This window comes from Vigna radiata, unplaced genomic scaffold, assembly GCF_000741045.1.
Source record: "Vigna radiata var. radiata cultivar VC1973A unplaced genomic scaffold, Vradiata_ver6 scaffold_386, whole genome shotgun sequence".
NCBI classification, from domain to species: Eukaryota; Viridiplantae; Streptophyta; class Magnoliopsida; order Fabales; family Fabaceae; genus Vigna; species Vigna radiata.
Genome location: NW_014542415.1, coordinates 194,850 through 209,183, shown reverse-complemented (window position 1 = coordinate 209,183; position 14,334 = coordinate 194,850). Strand labels below are relative to the sequence as shown.

The window sequence follows — 14,334 nt, the reverse complement described above, 5'->3', positions numbered from 1 at the left end:
AATTAGATCTTTTATCCATAGAAAAAGAGGGTATCTAGACATATCGATTTCTTCATATTTTTACTTCTATGAAGTTTCTTTGCTAAAGTGGTGAGGGCAGTCAGTATGAAGGTTCTACGTCCTCTGGTGCTATCTTCGAGGATGCTTCTACCCCCGAGGGGCCTCAGATCGAAGAGAGTCCTCCAGTGGAAGAGGGCCCGGTTGTCGGTGGGGCCGAAGGTCTACCAGGAGAACAACGTCCGACCATGGAAGCGGATCGTGTCTGCTATGGAACCCCTCTTTTTATGCTACGGGGTGGCATATGAGTTGACCCGGTTCCTTTGGTTCCGGTCGGTGGTCTTCCGTTGATAGGAGGCTATGACTGGGCCGGTTTTGATGTAAATACTCAGACGCCTAGTCTTTCTCGTGCTGGTCTTGTAGATTTCATTGGCCACTCCTACTTGGCAAGGGATGAAGCGGATGCTCGGCTAGTACGAGCAGCGGTCGGCAGGGAGAACGAGCGTGTGTGTCACGGGAAAGGTTCCAGTGCCGAAGATTTCTTCTTCGTTTACACCACTCTGTTCGAGCATCCACACATCAAGGTTCCTTTCACTAATTTTCAGATGGGCGTGCTTCGGGCGTTAAATTTCGCACCCTCACAACTTCACCCGAACGCTTGGGCCAATGTTCAGGCATTCGTCATGATGTTCCTGGCAGCCGGTGTTCCCCCTACTGTTCCTGCCTTCCTCCATTACTTTGATGTTCGTCCCTCTCCCAAGGGGGTTGGGTTTCGCTGACTTTAGTGTTGGACCGGACGTTGTTCAAACCATACTTCGAATCTTACAAGAATTTCAAGGATCAGTTTTTTAAGATCATGATTCCCGAGGCTAATCGTCGCGATTTTTTCGGAGAGGACGAGACTTCTCTTTTCCCCTTGTACTGGACGGAGAATCCGACTAAGATGAAAGCTTTTGTGAAGGAGGTCTTGGACATAGCGGACCTTTGCGTTGTTGACATCCTTGACACCCTGCCACGTCGCCTACCCGCACGCGGCCTGATTGACTGCCTTCCTTTCGAGGATTGCAGCGGGAGAGTGCTCGGTATGGTATCGGTTCAATTTGTTATTTACTATTAAGGTGATAACTTACCTGAATTTTTTGCTGTTTTTCAGATATTATGGCTGCCCCAAATCTCCGCTAATCCAATTTTTTGATTTCCAAGAGGAGAACTGCTAGCGCCCCTTCTGTTCCTAAGACCGGGTCTTTTCCCCCTCCCAAGCGTCCTTGCCCGGCCGGCCAAGTGACGATCGCGGGGAATCGACCCTCATCTGGCAGGCCCGTCCTCGAGGTGTTCCCTTGCCCGAGAAAACGACTATACCGGGGGACTCTCACTCTGCTACGGGGGAAGGTGCTTCCAATCCTCCCGTGCTTGTAACAAAGATCTGCCTGATTACCAATCCCACTACCGAGACAGTGTCGGTGTCAGCCCCGATGGGGACGTCTGCGCCTTCTCGAAAGAAGAAGAAATCTCATAGAGAAGGAGAGAGGTCGTCCTCCAAGAGGAATCGGCGAGATGGCAATGATTCGGTCCCACCCCTTCCTGGAGGGGTGCTTAGTACAGAGTATAACGTCGGTCGATGTGTAGACTTTCATATGGGGACCGAGCATCGTGCTATTTTGGAGTCGATGTCTGGGTCGATGCTCCTAGATGCAATCTTTGAGATGTCTAGCCAAGCGGCTTCGATTGTGGGGTATATAAGGGAGTTTGGTGATATTCCCGGATCGGGTGAAGTGAAGGTGCTTTTGGCGAAGGAACAGGAGAAGACGGTCGCTCTGCAAGCGGACCTTGAAGCTCTGCGAAAGAGTCATGTGGAGGAGGGTCAACGTTTGGCCGAGGTGCTCCAGGAGCTTACCCAGACGTCTTCGCAGTTGAAGGAGGTGACAAAGGGGTTGAAGAAAGCTCAGATTACTAATTCTGAGTTGACCGAGGAATGTAACGATATGAAGGTGGCGGCGGTTGAGCAGAGGTTGATCGAGAGAAGACTGCAGGAGCAAACAGTGGAGCTGCATACTGATCTGGCGGTCGTTCGTGAAGAGTTGAGGATCGCGCGGGAGAAGGTGACGGAGTTGGACGCTAGCGTGGTGAACGAGCATGAAGAGGGTTTCTACAAAGCTCTCCGTCAGGCGGAAGTGCTTTTGAAGATTGAAAAGCCTCTAGAGTTGGGTTTTGATTTGGAGAAGGACGTCTATGACGGAGTGCTTACATATGTTGGGCCACCGGCTCTTGGGGAGGGGGACGCCACTAGGGCAGAGGTTGGGACTAAAGATGTTACGACTGAGGGTGCCTGAAGGGTTAAGGGTTAGGTATATTTTTTGGTATTGTAGAATATTTTGAGAACCGGTTTATTCACTCTGACGGGCGGATGGTAAACAGATATTCGGCTGTTTACCTTTCCGCCTGTCTTTCTTTTTGTAAATTTCGATCACATTTTATCGTTTCGCCGAATTTATATGCATTGTTGCTTTCCTTATTGCGTTAATATGGTGTTGTCGTTATGACGCCGCTTGTCGTCCTATCAAGTTGAGAGGGAGATTCCATTCCCCAACTTGATTTATTATGCTTGGGTCGGTTGGCCTAAGCCTTTCACCGCCCGGCTAAGTTGGCAGGACAGATCCGTTCACCAACTTGCCTTTGCTTTAATTTTGATAGTCGGGGTTGAGAGGATAGTTTCATTCCTCAACTTTTAATGCTTCGTATGATTTTTGATATCATGGTCGTGCGCGATAATTTCATTAATGTTGTCAAAATGTATACAACAAACATTAGCTAAAATACATTTTTAAGTGCGACGCGTTCCATGTATTGGTGAGGTGACGTCCGTCGAGCTTGGTGAGGCGGTAAGCTCCGTTCCCGAGTACTTCGACAATCTTGAATGGGCCTTCCCATTTGGCTGCTAACTTCCCATGGGCGGCCGTTCGACGCGCGTCTCCGGTTTTCCTCCAAACCAAATCCCCTTCTTGAAAGTTCCGAGGGCGGACTTTAGTATTGTACTTTCTCTCAACCATGCGCCGACATGCTTCTGCCCTTAGTACCGCTCGACTTCGCCGCTCTTCTAGGGTGTCTAGCTCGACTCGTAGTTCTCGGTCGTTAATATGTAAGTCCTCCACGTTTCTTCTTAAAGATGGTTCTCCCAATTCGACAGGTAACATGGCGTCTGTTCCATACGTTAAATTGAAGGGGGTTTCCCCGGTTGTCCCATGTGGAGTACACCTATATGCCCATAATACCTCTGGTAACTCCACCATCCAGGTTCCTTTCTTTTTGCCCAAACGCCACTTTAATTACGCTAAGATGGCCTTGTTCATCGCCTCGGCTTGCCCATTTGTTTGGGGATGTTCTACCGAGCTAGTGGTGTGCCGTATTCCTAGTTCATGAAAGAACCGTTCGAGTTTTCTATCGATGAACTGCCGTCCGTTATCGGTAATGATTGTTCGGGGGAGTCCGAATCTACAAATCAATTTCCAACAGAAGTTTCGTACTTGGGTGGCCGTGATATTAGCCAAGGGTTCAGCCTCAACCCATTTAGTAAAGTAGTCGACCGCCACCAAGAGGAATTTCTTCTGTGCCATTCTGGTAGAGAAAGGCCCGACGATGTCCATTCTCCACTGGGCGAATGGCCAAGGTGCCACTATGGTGTGTAACTCGTGGGTCGGGGCATGCTTGTCGTTTGCATGAGCTTGGAATTTGAGACATCTTCGGGTGAAGGCCATAGCGTCCTTTTCCATTGTCGGCCAATAATAACCGGCGCGCAATATTCGTCCTTTCAACGTTCAGCCACCCGTGTGGAAACCACATATTCCATTGTGCAATTCGTCCATCACGTACTTAGCCTCCCCTTCGGCAAGGCATTTGAGTAGAGGGGTGGAGAATCCCCTTCGGTATAAATCGCTCCCCACCAAGAGAAACCGTGCAATTTTCTTGGTTTCAGTCGCCTTGAGGACTTCACCTTCATCCTGCTTCTTCATCAGTTCTCAGCTTTCTTTCCGCCAGTCATCAGGGTCTTCAATGGTGACCGCATGACAATCAACGGAGGGCTACAACAGAACTTGTCGGATAACGTTAGTGAGTTGGCCCTTCTCTTTTCCTGCGCATAGCTTGGATAGCATGTCGGCCCTCGCGTTTTGTTGGCGTGAGATATGTTGTATTCTTATTTGTTCAAATTCGCAGGCCAAGGAAGAAGCTTTATGGTAATATTGGAGGAGATGGTCTTCCTTTACCTGAAAATCGCCGTTCATTTGTCTGACAACTAACTGTGAATCCGTCCGGCAAACCAGTTTCTGGGCTCCCATGTTGCGAGCGAGCTCCAATCCGGATTCAATCTCATCCCGTACCTCCGAACCTACTCAAATACTTCCTTCAGATCTTTAAGATGGCTGTTCGGGTCGGACGATCTGACCACCATGTCGTCCTCATACACATCCATGCACCGGCCAATTTGCGCGGAGAAAATTCGGTCCATTAATCTCTGGTAAGTGGCTCCGACATTCTTCAGACCAAAGGGCATGACCTCGTAACAATAGTTTGCTCTTTCAGTAATGAAGGTGGTTTTAGTTACGTCCGACGCGTGCATGGGAATTTGGTTATACCCTCAATATGCGTCCAAGAAACTCAGCATTCGGTGCTCAGACGCTCTGTCTACCAATGCATTGATACTGTGGAGGGGGTATAAATCTTTCGGGCTAGCTTTGTTGAGGTCCGTTTAGTTGATGCACATTCTCCATTTACCATTCACCTTCTTCACCATGACTACGTTAGCCAACCAAGTGGTATAAGTAACTTCTCGTATAAAACCGGCCTCTTTTAGCTTTGCCACCTCTTCCTCCATAGCCTTACGCTTTTCCTCTCCCATTCTTCTCTTCTTCTGTGCGACCGGTCGCGCTTCTCGGCAAAGACTTAATTTGTGACACATAATGGATGGGTGAATTCCCGACATATCTGCGACGGTCTACGCAAACAAGTCCCGGTTGTGCCATAAGAGGGCGCATAAGTTCTTTTCTGTCTCGGGGTCAATTCCTTGTGCGATGGAGGTCGTTTGGCTTTCGTTTCGCCCTACATTTATCGGTATGATATCCCCGATCGGCTCTATCCGGTCCTCGGTATTGGTTCTGGGATCCAGATCGATCATGGCCACCTCGGGCCTATTGGTCCTCTTTCTCGAAGGTTCCTTGGGGGATATCTTTAGTCCGGCCGCATAACATTCTCTGGCTGCTTTTTGGTCTGCTCGGACCGTGCATATCGTCCCCGGCCGGTCGGATACTTCAAGGTTAAGTGAGGCGTGGACACTATGGCTCCAAAAGAGTTAAGACATGGTCGCCCCAGCAAGACATTGTACGCAGTGCTTGCCTCCACCAGTAGGAACCTCACATTCTTTTCCTCGGTACCCCGGCCTATGCCTAGTCTCATATGTAGATCTAAGTAACCCCTGGTGTCCACCCTCTCGCCGGCAAAACCCACTAACTGCTCATTGTATGGCACTATCAACTCATCGGGTATGTCCATCTGTTGGAAAGTTTTCCAATAAAGTATGTTAACTGAGCTCCCCTAGTCCACTAGCACCTTGCTCACTCCATATCTTGCAACCTCCACGACAATGACCATCGGATCATCCTGGTCTGGATCGGGCGCATGGAAATCTTCATCAGAGAAGGTTATGGGAGGCATAGTCCTTTTAGGGACGTCCACAGCGTGTATCGACCTTAATGCCCGTATACTTCTTTTGTGGCTGAAGAGGATGATCCCCCCCATCGAATCCTCCTGATATGGTATTTATCATCCCTCTCAGAGGGCGACCTCCACCTTCGTCCCTAATCCTGCTCCTATGTCTTGTTTCCTTGTTATCGCTCGGCCGATTGTCATATCGTCGATCGGTTCTCCTTTCATACCGGGATGAGCTCCTTTGGGGGCTTCCTCGTGGACTTTTGCACCTCGTCAGGGACCTCTCGGGACGGTATTCTTTCACATAATTTTTTAGGCGCCCAGCTCGTACCAGTTCTTCAATTTTATCCCTAAGGGTTACGCACTCCTCGGTATCATGACCCATGTTCTGGTGATAGAGGCAATGTTTGCTGTTGTCTGCCCCCGGCGGTGTGGGGCGTTTCAACATAGCTTGCAAGATGTGGGTGGAGAGCGCCTCTTGTAGTACGCGGGCTCGAGGAGCGTTCAATTACGTGTATTGTTGAAAACGGGGGCCTCTGGGTCCTTCTCGTGCTTTGGTTGATCCGGGCCGACTTCCCTGCGCCTCTTTCTTTACATCTGACTTTTCCGTTTTGGCCTCTTGCATCTCTTGGCGATAGTTTTGCTTCATCTCTTCCACCCGGACTTCGTCTGCCGCCCGTTGGCGAAGTTCCTCCATGGTTTTGGAGGGGGTCCGGCATATGCTATCTTTAAAGGGTCCCGGCCTAAGAGCTGGCATAACATACTGGAGCGCCAGCTCGACGTTGAGGCCTTTCACCCTCCGTACAATCTTCTAATATTTGTCCATGAATGCTTTCAATGGTTCTTCTTTTCCTTGCTTGAGGTTCATCAGGTCAACGATGGTTACGTCCTGGGTGCTGTAGGCAGCGAACTGTTTTTTAAACATGTCTCCCAGGCCTTTGAAATTTTCGATGGAATTATCAGGAAGGGCATTGAACCATTCTAACGCCTCCCCTTCCACGGACAAAGAGAATGCCCGGCACCACACGGCATCGCAGCCAGTACGGAAAAGACATGGCGTTCGTGAAAGATTTGATGTGTGCTTCGGGGTCCGTGGATCCGTCGTACATTTTGAACTATGGCGGCATAAACTGTTCAGAGATGTGGACGTCCATCACTGATTAGACGAAAGGCACCGGAACGGACGGTCGTTCCCTTTTGACCAAAAGTAAATTGTCCGCCTTATCCTCTCCCAGATCATCTTTCTTTGACTCTTCCCGTCTCACTGTACTGTTGTGTGCCTCTCTATTCTTCTCTTCCAGGACAACAGTCCTAGCCTGACTTCCCCCGGCCTCCTCACCGGTTTCTAGGACTTTGCCTTTCGTCTGATGCATCAAGTACTCCGCCCTCAACACCGTCATCTCCTCCTCGTGACGACGTTGTGCTTCCTCATGCCGTCGCTGTGTTTCCTCTTGACGCCGTTGCATCTCCTCCAAGCTCTGCTCCAGTGCCCGAATAACCTCACCAGAATCCTCAATACTTGTGTTCCTCGTGGTCACCATTGGTTATAATCCTTGGCCCCACGGTGGCGCCAAAATGTTCCTGTTCTCCTGTCGACAAACTACTTCCACAATTTATCCTTGTCGTCCGATCGACCTCCTTGCCGTCCGGTCGACCTCAACTCTCGATGTTCTTCTATCACTGTCCAATTTCTCCTGGTCGGATACCTGTTGACGATACTCCGACGCTCAAGTCAGTTAACAGACAATAGATAGAGATAGAAAGAGAAAGTATATCTGAAATAAATGAGCATTCAATGTAACCAACTACCTTTCACCTTTGACCTGTATTTATAGTTTTCGTTATGGGCTTATGATTAGCTATTTCCTAATTGTAGCCCAATCTTTGGCCCATCTCTCTTAATCGTGCTTTACCTTTTAATCTACTCTTAACATCCTCCTTTATTAGCTTGCGTTTGACCACGTCTGTTCCAGGCGGTCGATGGTCGGACTCAACTTCCTTTCGTTGTGACTTTTGGCGAGGGTCCTTCCTATGATTAGTGTCGCCCGTCAAAGCATCTGTCTGCCAGTACCCGGCCTCTTTGCGAGGGTCGATGGTCTTTGGTAAGATCATTTATCGCTCACATTCGTGTGATGACCAGACGTTCCTTACTGACCCCGCTCGGTCCATATGGTACAACTCAGATTTGTGAAGATGGAATTACAAAATAAATCGTGTTCGTTTTCATTGATTTGGAAGCGATGCACTGCGCTGATTTGCGGGATTAGTAAAAATTTTAATCTTCGCTCTTTATGCGAATTTGTGAGGATTTGAAACAACTTTTGATGAATAGTCTAATTTTCCCTCATTCAATCTTCACTGCTTCACACACGTATTCCAACAACAAATAATAATAATAATTATTATTATAATAATAATACAATTTATTTTCATCTTAAAAATTAATTTTTATCTTTCTTTTTTTCTTATAATAATACTCTTTTGTAACTCTAATTTGCAAGAGAAATGGTGGTTTTGAAAAGGTGCTTTTAGAATTTTTTTACTTCTAAGCATTATAATTTTTTTACTAAATTATTTTACTTCTAAAAATTATAATTTTTTTAATAAATTTATTTTACTAAATTATAATTTTTTACTTTTAAAATCTTAATTTTAATTATTATTTTTAATTTTTTACTCTTTATAAACATTTTTACAATTAAATATAACATTAACAAATAACATTTTATATTACTAAGGGTATTTTGGTAATCTTTAATTTCTACCAATTAAACCAATTTTTTAAATCTCTCACATCAATCAAATCTTACACTAATTCTCACAAACTTTACTTCCAAATCTACTCTCAATTATCCACAAATCCACTCAAAAAAACAACAAAACATTTACCTTCAAATCCACTCAAATCCATTCAAATCATCTCCCTCAAATCATCTCCCCCAAATCACTCCAAAATAACATAGCCTTAATGAGATAACATGCTTAATACATTAGCCCTGAGGACATAATACCAACCCATATTTCCCCACAATTAATCTTATAATTTATATATGAAACATCATCAAGCTCTGAGAAACCTCACTTTTTCCTTATAAGAAACTTCCTCGCTTAAATATATTATATTGCTTAAATAAAGTACTTTTAAAGAATATAATTACTTAGTCATTTACTCAATTGAAAATTAACCCTAAGAAACAACCTCACTTTTCACTTTTTAGACGAGACTTTATCATGTAAATATATTATACTGTTTAAGCAAAATACTTTTAAAGAATATAATTAATTTTGTATTTTACTCAATTGAAAATTATAAAAAATTTTAAACATAATAAAACGTGCTAAACATAACTTAAACATATTTATCACACACATTCCTCTATGTTTGCATGTGATTTGATAGTTCAATAACAATATAACTTTGTTAAAAAATATCATAATTCTACAATAAACATTTCTAAATAATCAGTATTATAGAAATACTTCACATATTTGTGAAAATATTTTTCCTCACATACAATTTTCTGGCTCCCCTTACCAATGGACTAAGCTAAGGATTGATACAATTTTTGTTTATGTAAGAAAGGAGAGTTGAAAATTGATTTTCATACATTGATTTATTGTATATGGTAACTTTTTGAATTCATAATTTCCCTTGCTTCTGATGGCCTATACGGAAAAATGAAGATTTTTTTAAGGGAAAAGGTCACAAGACTTGGTCGCTTGTGGCAAAAAGATTCCAAAAAATTGTTGTCACGATATAGAGACCAGCTGTTACAGTTAAAAATGCTTGAAATGATCCCAGCCACTGTACAAAATAACCAGTTCCAATTGTGCTTATGATAGCCGCTACAGTTCCAGCGGAGTTTGAGATTCCTGTAAAAGTTTTGTTATTGTTAAATAAATCAATAACCATTATGAGAAAAACAAGAAGGCAAAAGGAAAAAGATAACATTCCACACAACAAATTTTCTCAGCTTCTTACCATGTAGAGTTCCTGCATACTGAGGAGCAATATCCTGATCATCATGCAAAATGTTGAAAGATGTGAGTGTAAGATCCCATTGATATTCATAAGTTCATGTACAATGTCTCAAAATGTAGTTCATGTTTGTGTAAACATTTCAAAATGTCCTTTTCTAAGACAGGAAAATCATAACTTTTTTCCTCTTTCTGTTAGTATCGAGTGAAACATACTTAATATAAGTCTTCCAGAACACAATGTGAAGCGATATTCCATGTATGGTCTTTGTGTGCGTGCTGGTTTTTTCACAACTTATTCATTAGTTAAAGTCAACTTTTAGCTTGTTCAAATATGTCATAATGCTTTTAGGGCATCCAAATTTTTAGTTGAACTTACTTGTATGTTAAGCATATAACCAGCCTGACTGAAAGAACTCAGGCTCAAAGCAATAGTCAAGAGTGTTGCAGCAATGGTGGGTGTATTGGCATAATTCAAGCAGAGCAAGGTCACTGCCGGCCCAAGGAATCCAATGGTCTGCAATTTACCAAGGATGAATCAGATTATTGTTGCAGAATGCAGACCAATGTCCTTGTACGTAACATGTGTTACTAAAATCAACATGGATTCCATAAGACAAAATCAAAATGAATGAGATATTGGTTTCCATCCCTTAAGATGAATTCCTTTTGATATTGGTCTCTAATTGCTTCAAAATATAAACAGCTTATCTAGAGTGCTCAAATTCTTAACAACTTTTCTTTGTGGCCTGTTAATAGCAGTTCAGTGATCACTTTATCAAGTATTTTAGTTGATCCTTATAGCTGAAACTGGCAAATAACATATAGATATATTCACATTCTTCTCCATGAAAGGCTGAAAGAGTTACCTGCATAAACTTCCGGACAAATATTGTGGGGTACCCTCCCTTGATTAAGAAGTCTGATGCAACACCGGCTAGATAACCCGACATAGCCATTGTTGCCCATGGAACCGCACTAAACCAAGCTGCATGCTTCAAGTTCACATTATACACCTATAGAAGAAGGAAAAAAAAAATAATCATGATCGAATGTTCCTGCTTCCAGTATCATATTTAATGATGATTACCATAAGCTTTTTTAAACTATAAAGTTAGCTAACATGAGCATGGTATAAATGTGATGAAACCTAGAGTTATTAACTTGGTAGGTAGGAATATTATTCTAAAATGAACTTCTGTAGAGTGCACAAGTAAAGTTTTATCTACCATTGAATTTTGGTGGGTGGAAGTCACAATGTACTTTTTATAAAATCAAGGACAAAGAAACTTTTACTGATGCACTTCATATACCAGTTGGCTTTAATAGAGATCTTATCTGTATTCTCCAGGCAACAATAAGAAACTAGATTATAAAGTTGTTAATGTAAAAACTAGGAATAGCTTAAGAAAGTAATTACACTTTTGAAATAAACCGGCATCCATGAGAGGAGAACAAAGTAACCCTGCAAATTAAGTGAGGTTAACATTAGTATGGCTAAAATTTGGATTCATGGTAGCAAGTCCTTATCTTCACTCAAAATAGAACTTACCCAGTTATTCATTGCATTGGCAAATATTATAGCCCATGATGGCAATTTTGATAACAGAAGATGTACTGGTGGAAACTTGTTGCTTTTCTTTTGTGAAGCAGTTTTCCCAGCTTGGATTAACCTTTGTTCTGCTCTGCTGATGAAATTACTTTCTGCAGGATCATCTGTGACTCTATATGCCCATGTCATCATCCAGAGCAAACCAAGGGATGAGAATAAGATGAAAGGACCTGAAATTCCTATAGTGGACAACATAATTGGTGTCAGCAATAAGCCGACAACATTGCCTAGATGAAATCCAGCCATTGACATTCCGAGTGCACTTGCCCTCTCATTAGTTGGAAACCACCTATTCAAAAGATTAAATCAGTTCTGAAATTGTAGAAATCAGCTTTGCATCCACAACAATGAGATGTTAATTATATGAGAAGCCTATTAATGGGGCCTTGAGTTCTTTCTTCAATAATACCAACCAACAAGAAACTAAATAGTTTAGGTAAACCATTTTAAATGATCACCTCTAAAACAAGATGAGGACTTTTAGCAACACACTCCTTCATTCTAACACACTCTTTACTGCTGATTAAAAATTTATTGAAAACTACAAAATGATGAGTGAGGCTGACAAAAATTAGTGATTTCTAACAAACTTTAACCAAAATCAGATAATATATTCAAAACAGTATGTTGAAAGACTGTTTTTCTAACATTAACAAAACATATTTACATTTTAAATCATCAAAAACTGGTTTCCCAGGTCCTGACCTGAGATAGCTAAATATTTATGTCAAGGATTGTAGAGGCGTCACCTTGATATAAGAGTGCTCATGGATGGAAAAGCTACTCCTTCAGCCAATCCAAAGAAAGCACGAATGGCCAACAAGCTCATTGTGGAATGGTTGGCTGCCAAAGGTGTGAGAATTGTTGCCAAAGACCACAAAAACACACCCCAGGCTAACACCCTCTTTCCTCCATATTTATCTACCAAAGCTCCGCCAATCACCGAAGAGAATATGTAACCCCAAAGGAACGATGACTGATTTTGCATGAGGTATGAACTTCATGTTAGCCAGTGGCTCCACCACAAACAAATGGAAGCATAACAAACTGTTCTGATTTTAAAACAGACATGTATTATCTAAGGAACTAGTTACCAGTTTGAGCTAAGTTTTGAACAAAGATAAATATTTGATTTCATCTAAGTTCTTCAAGGAATGGTCATTTTACATAATAAAGGAATTTAAGCAAATTTTCTTTTCTAATTGTAAGAAATAATTATTAATTTTCTCATACCTTTAGTTTACTGTAAACTCTATTAACAAGACAGTCATTTTTTTAAAGAGTATATAGTTAACTGTAGCAATTTAATTCTATAGCTATTTTCAAGATAAAAGTTAAGTTTGTTTCATTAACTTCAACATTTTCATTAGTCTCAACGAAGTCACTACTTTTTTCCTTATACAGGAAATTTTTCAGTGAACAACAAAATTGTCCTGTTTAATTAATTCTGGGGAGTATTTTTGAGACCATAGTATAGAAAAAAAGATATGAAGAAAACATGAGACAGAATAATATCATTTTTTTATGTTCAAACAATACGACTGAAACTGATATAAAAATAGGATTCTCTTCAAAAAATAATAGTTCTTCTAAAGGTCATTGATGACTTGTTATGCCTTTTTGTGAGCATGTGGGGGAGAGAGAGAAAGGTGAATTTATTCAATTTACTATTCTAAGATCACGTGTTTTGCTACTTTTGTGGCCTGTGAGTACCTGAACAATGCCCAGAAAAGAACTTGACCAGCCATGTTTGGCAGCAAGTGGAACAATGGCCACAGACATAACCACACGATCTGCATTACACAAACACATGACACATGCAACCAAAGACACCACCTTCAACCTCTCCGGGATGATGCTGAAAGCTATACCTTCTTCTCTACCTTTCACAAACATGCCTCCATCTATGCCTTCTGCAGTGCACCTCACACCCCATTTCCGGCACTTCCCTTCTCTGCCTTTCCATTGCAACTTTGCTGGTGAGATTCTGGGCACAAATCCCAACTGTGATTTTCCCCAATTACCAAAACTCAAATGGGGTGCCAAAGATGGAGACCTCCTGGAGGAAAAACGTAAGAGGGGTGGTGCTGTGTATAAGGTAGACATTGAAGGAAAGAAAAAGCTTCACAAATTGAACATCAATGGATTGTAGCACAGAAAATTATGAAGGTGTTGTGCGAGGCAAGGTTTGAACTTGAAACATTGTACGTATCTCCAAACCAAAGGGTGTTTGGTGGGAACGAATGCGTTGAATAAGCAATCTACAAGAATTGAAGGTGAAGAAAAATTAAAGAAAGACGGAGCAGTTTGCTTAGGGGGTTGGTGAGAAAATTGAAAGAGGCACTATGTATTAAAAATTGAAATTTGCTAACTCTATACGTATATTAAAATTAGCGCGTGAACGTTGTGGAATTAGACAATACGAAATAGGATCCCAAATCCACGTCCTAATTAAATTAATGTTGGTTATTTTTATAACACTTAATGTATAATATCTTTTGCATTACTTATTTAATATCTGATCGAAAAAATCGTTTAGAAGAAAAAGGGTGGAACATTAATTTATAAAAAGGTCGGTTTAAATGAATATAAAACTTAAATATAATTTTAGTTTTTCCAATTGGCTTGACTTGTAATTCTGGTCTTCTTATTTTAAATAGATATTTTCCCTCGTCTATTCTTAAAAAACATCAGAATTTGGATCTAATATTCTATTTTATACTTGTTTGATTTTTTATTTATTTTAGTTTCATTGAAACATCAGAATTTGGATCTAATATTCTACTTTATACTTGTTTTATTTTTTATTTATTTTAGTTTCATTGAACTGTGACATATAAAATAATGTCATTAAAATATAAGAGACATAATAAATACTGAAAAATTAAATATTGACTTACCATTATGAATCCTCCAAGATAAGAAGATCAAATGTCTCTTCTAAAATTGAGAAACTAGGATTGAACAAAACCTAGAATAACCAAAGTTAAATTTAACCCTAATGTAAGATAAAATTATTGTTATCAACTACATTAAAAAATTTATTTGCT

At 41.5% G+C, this 14,334-nt stretch overlaps 1 protein-coding gene across 1 annotated transcript; it reads right to left on the bottom strand.

Moving 5' to 3' along the window:
• Window positions 1-9,123: 9,123 nt before the first annotated feature.
• Window positions 9,124-13,804, bottom strand: LOC106780045 (probable anion transporter 3, chloroplastic). Its single transcript, XM_014668278.2, has 8 exons — window positions 12,998-13,804; window positions 12,034-12,260; window positions 11,225-11,573; window positions 11,093-11,137; window positions 10,542-10,688; window positions 10,052-10,189; window positions 9,677-9,710; window positions 9,124-9,567 (listed from the first exon to the last, which is right to left on the bottom strand). Exons 1-8 carry the CDS (start codon window positions 13,388-13,390, stop codon window positions 9,398-9,400), a joined length of 1,503 nt encoding a protein of 500 aa, XP_014523764.1. The 5' UTR covers window positions 13,391-13,804; the 3' UTR covers window positions 9,124-9,397.
• Between the last annotated feature and the right edge of the window lie 530 nt (window positions 13,805-14,334).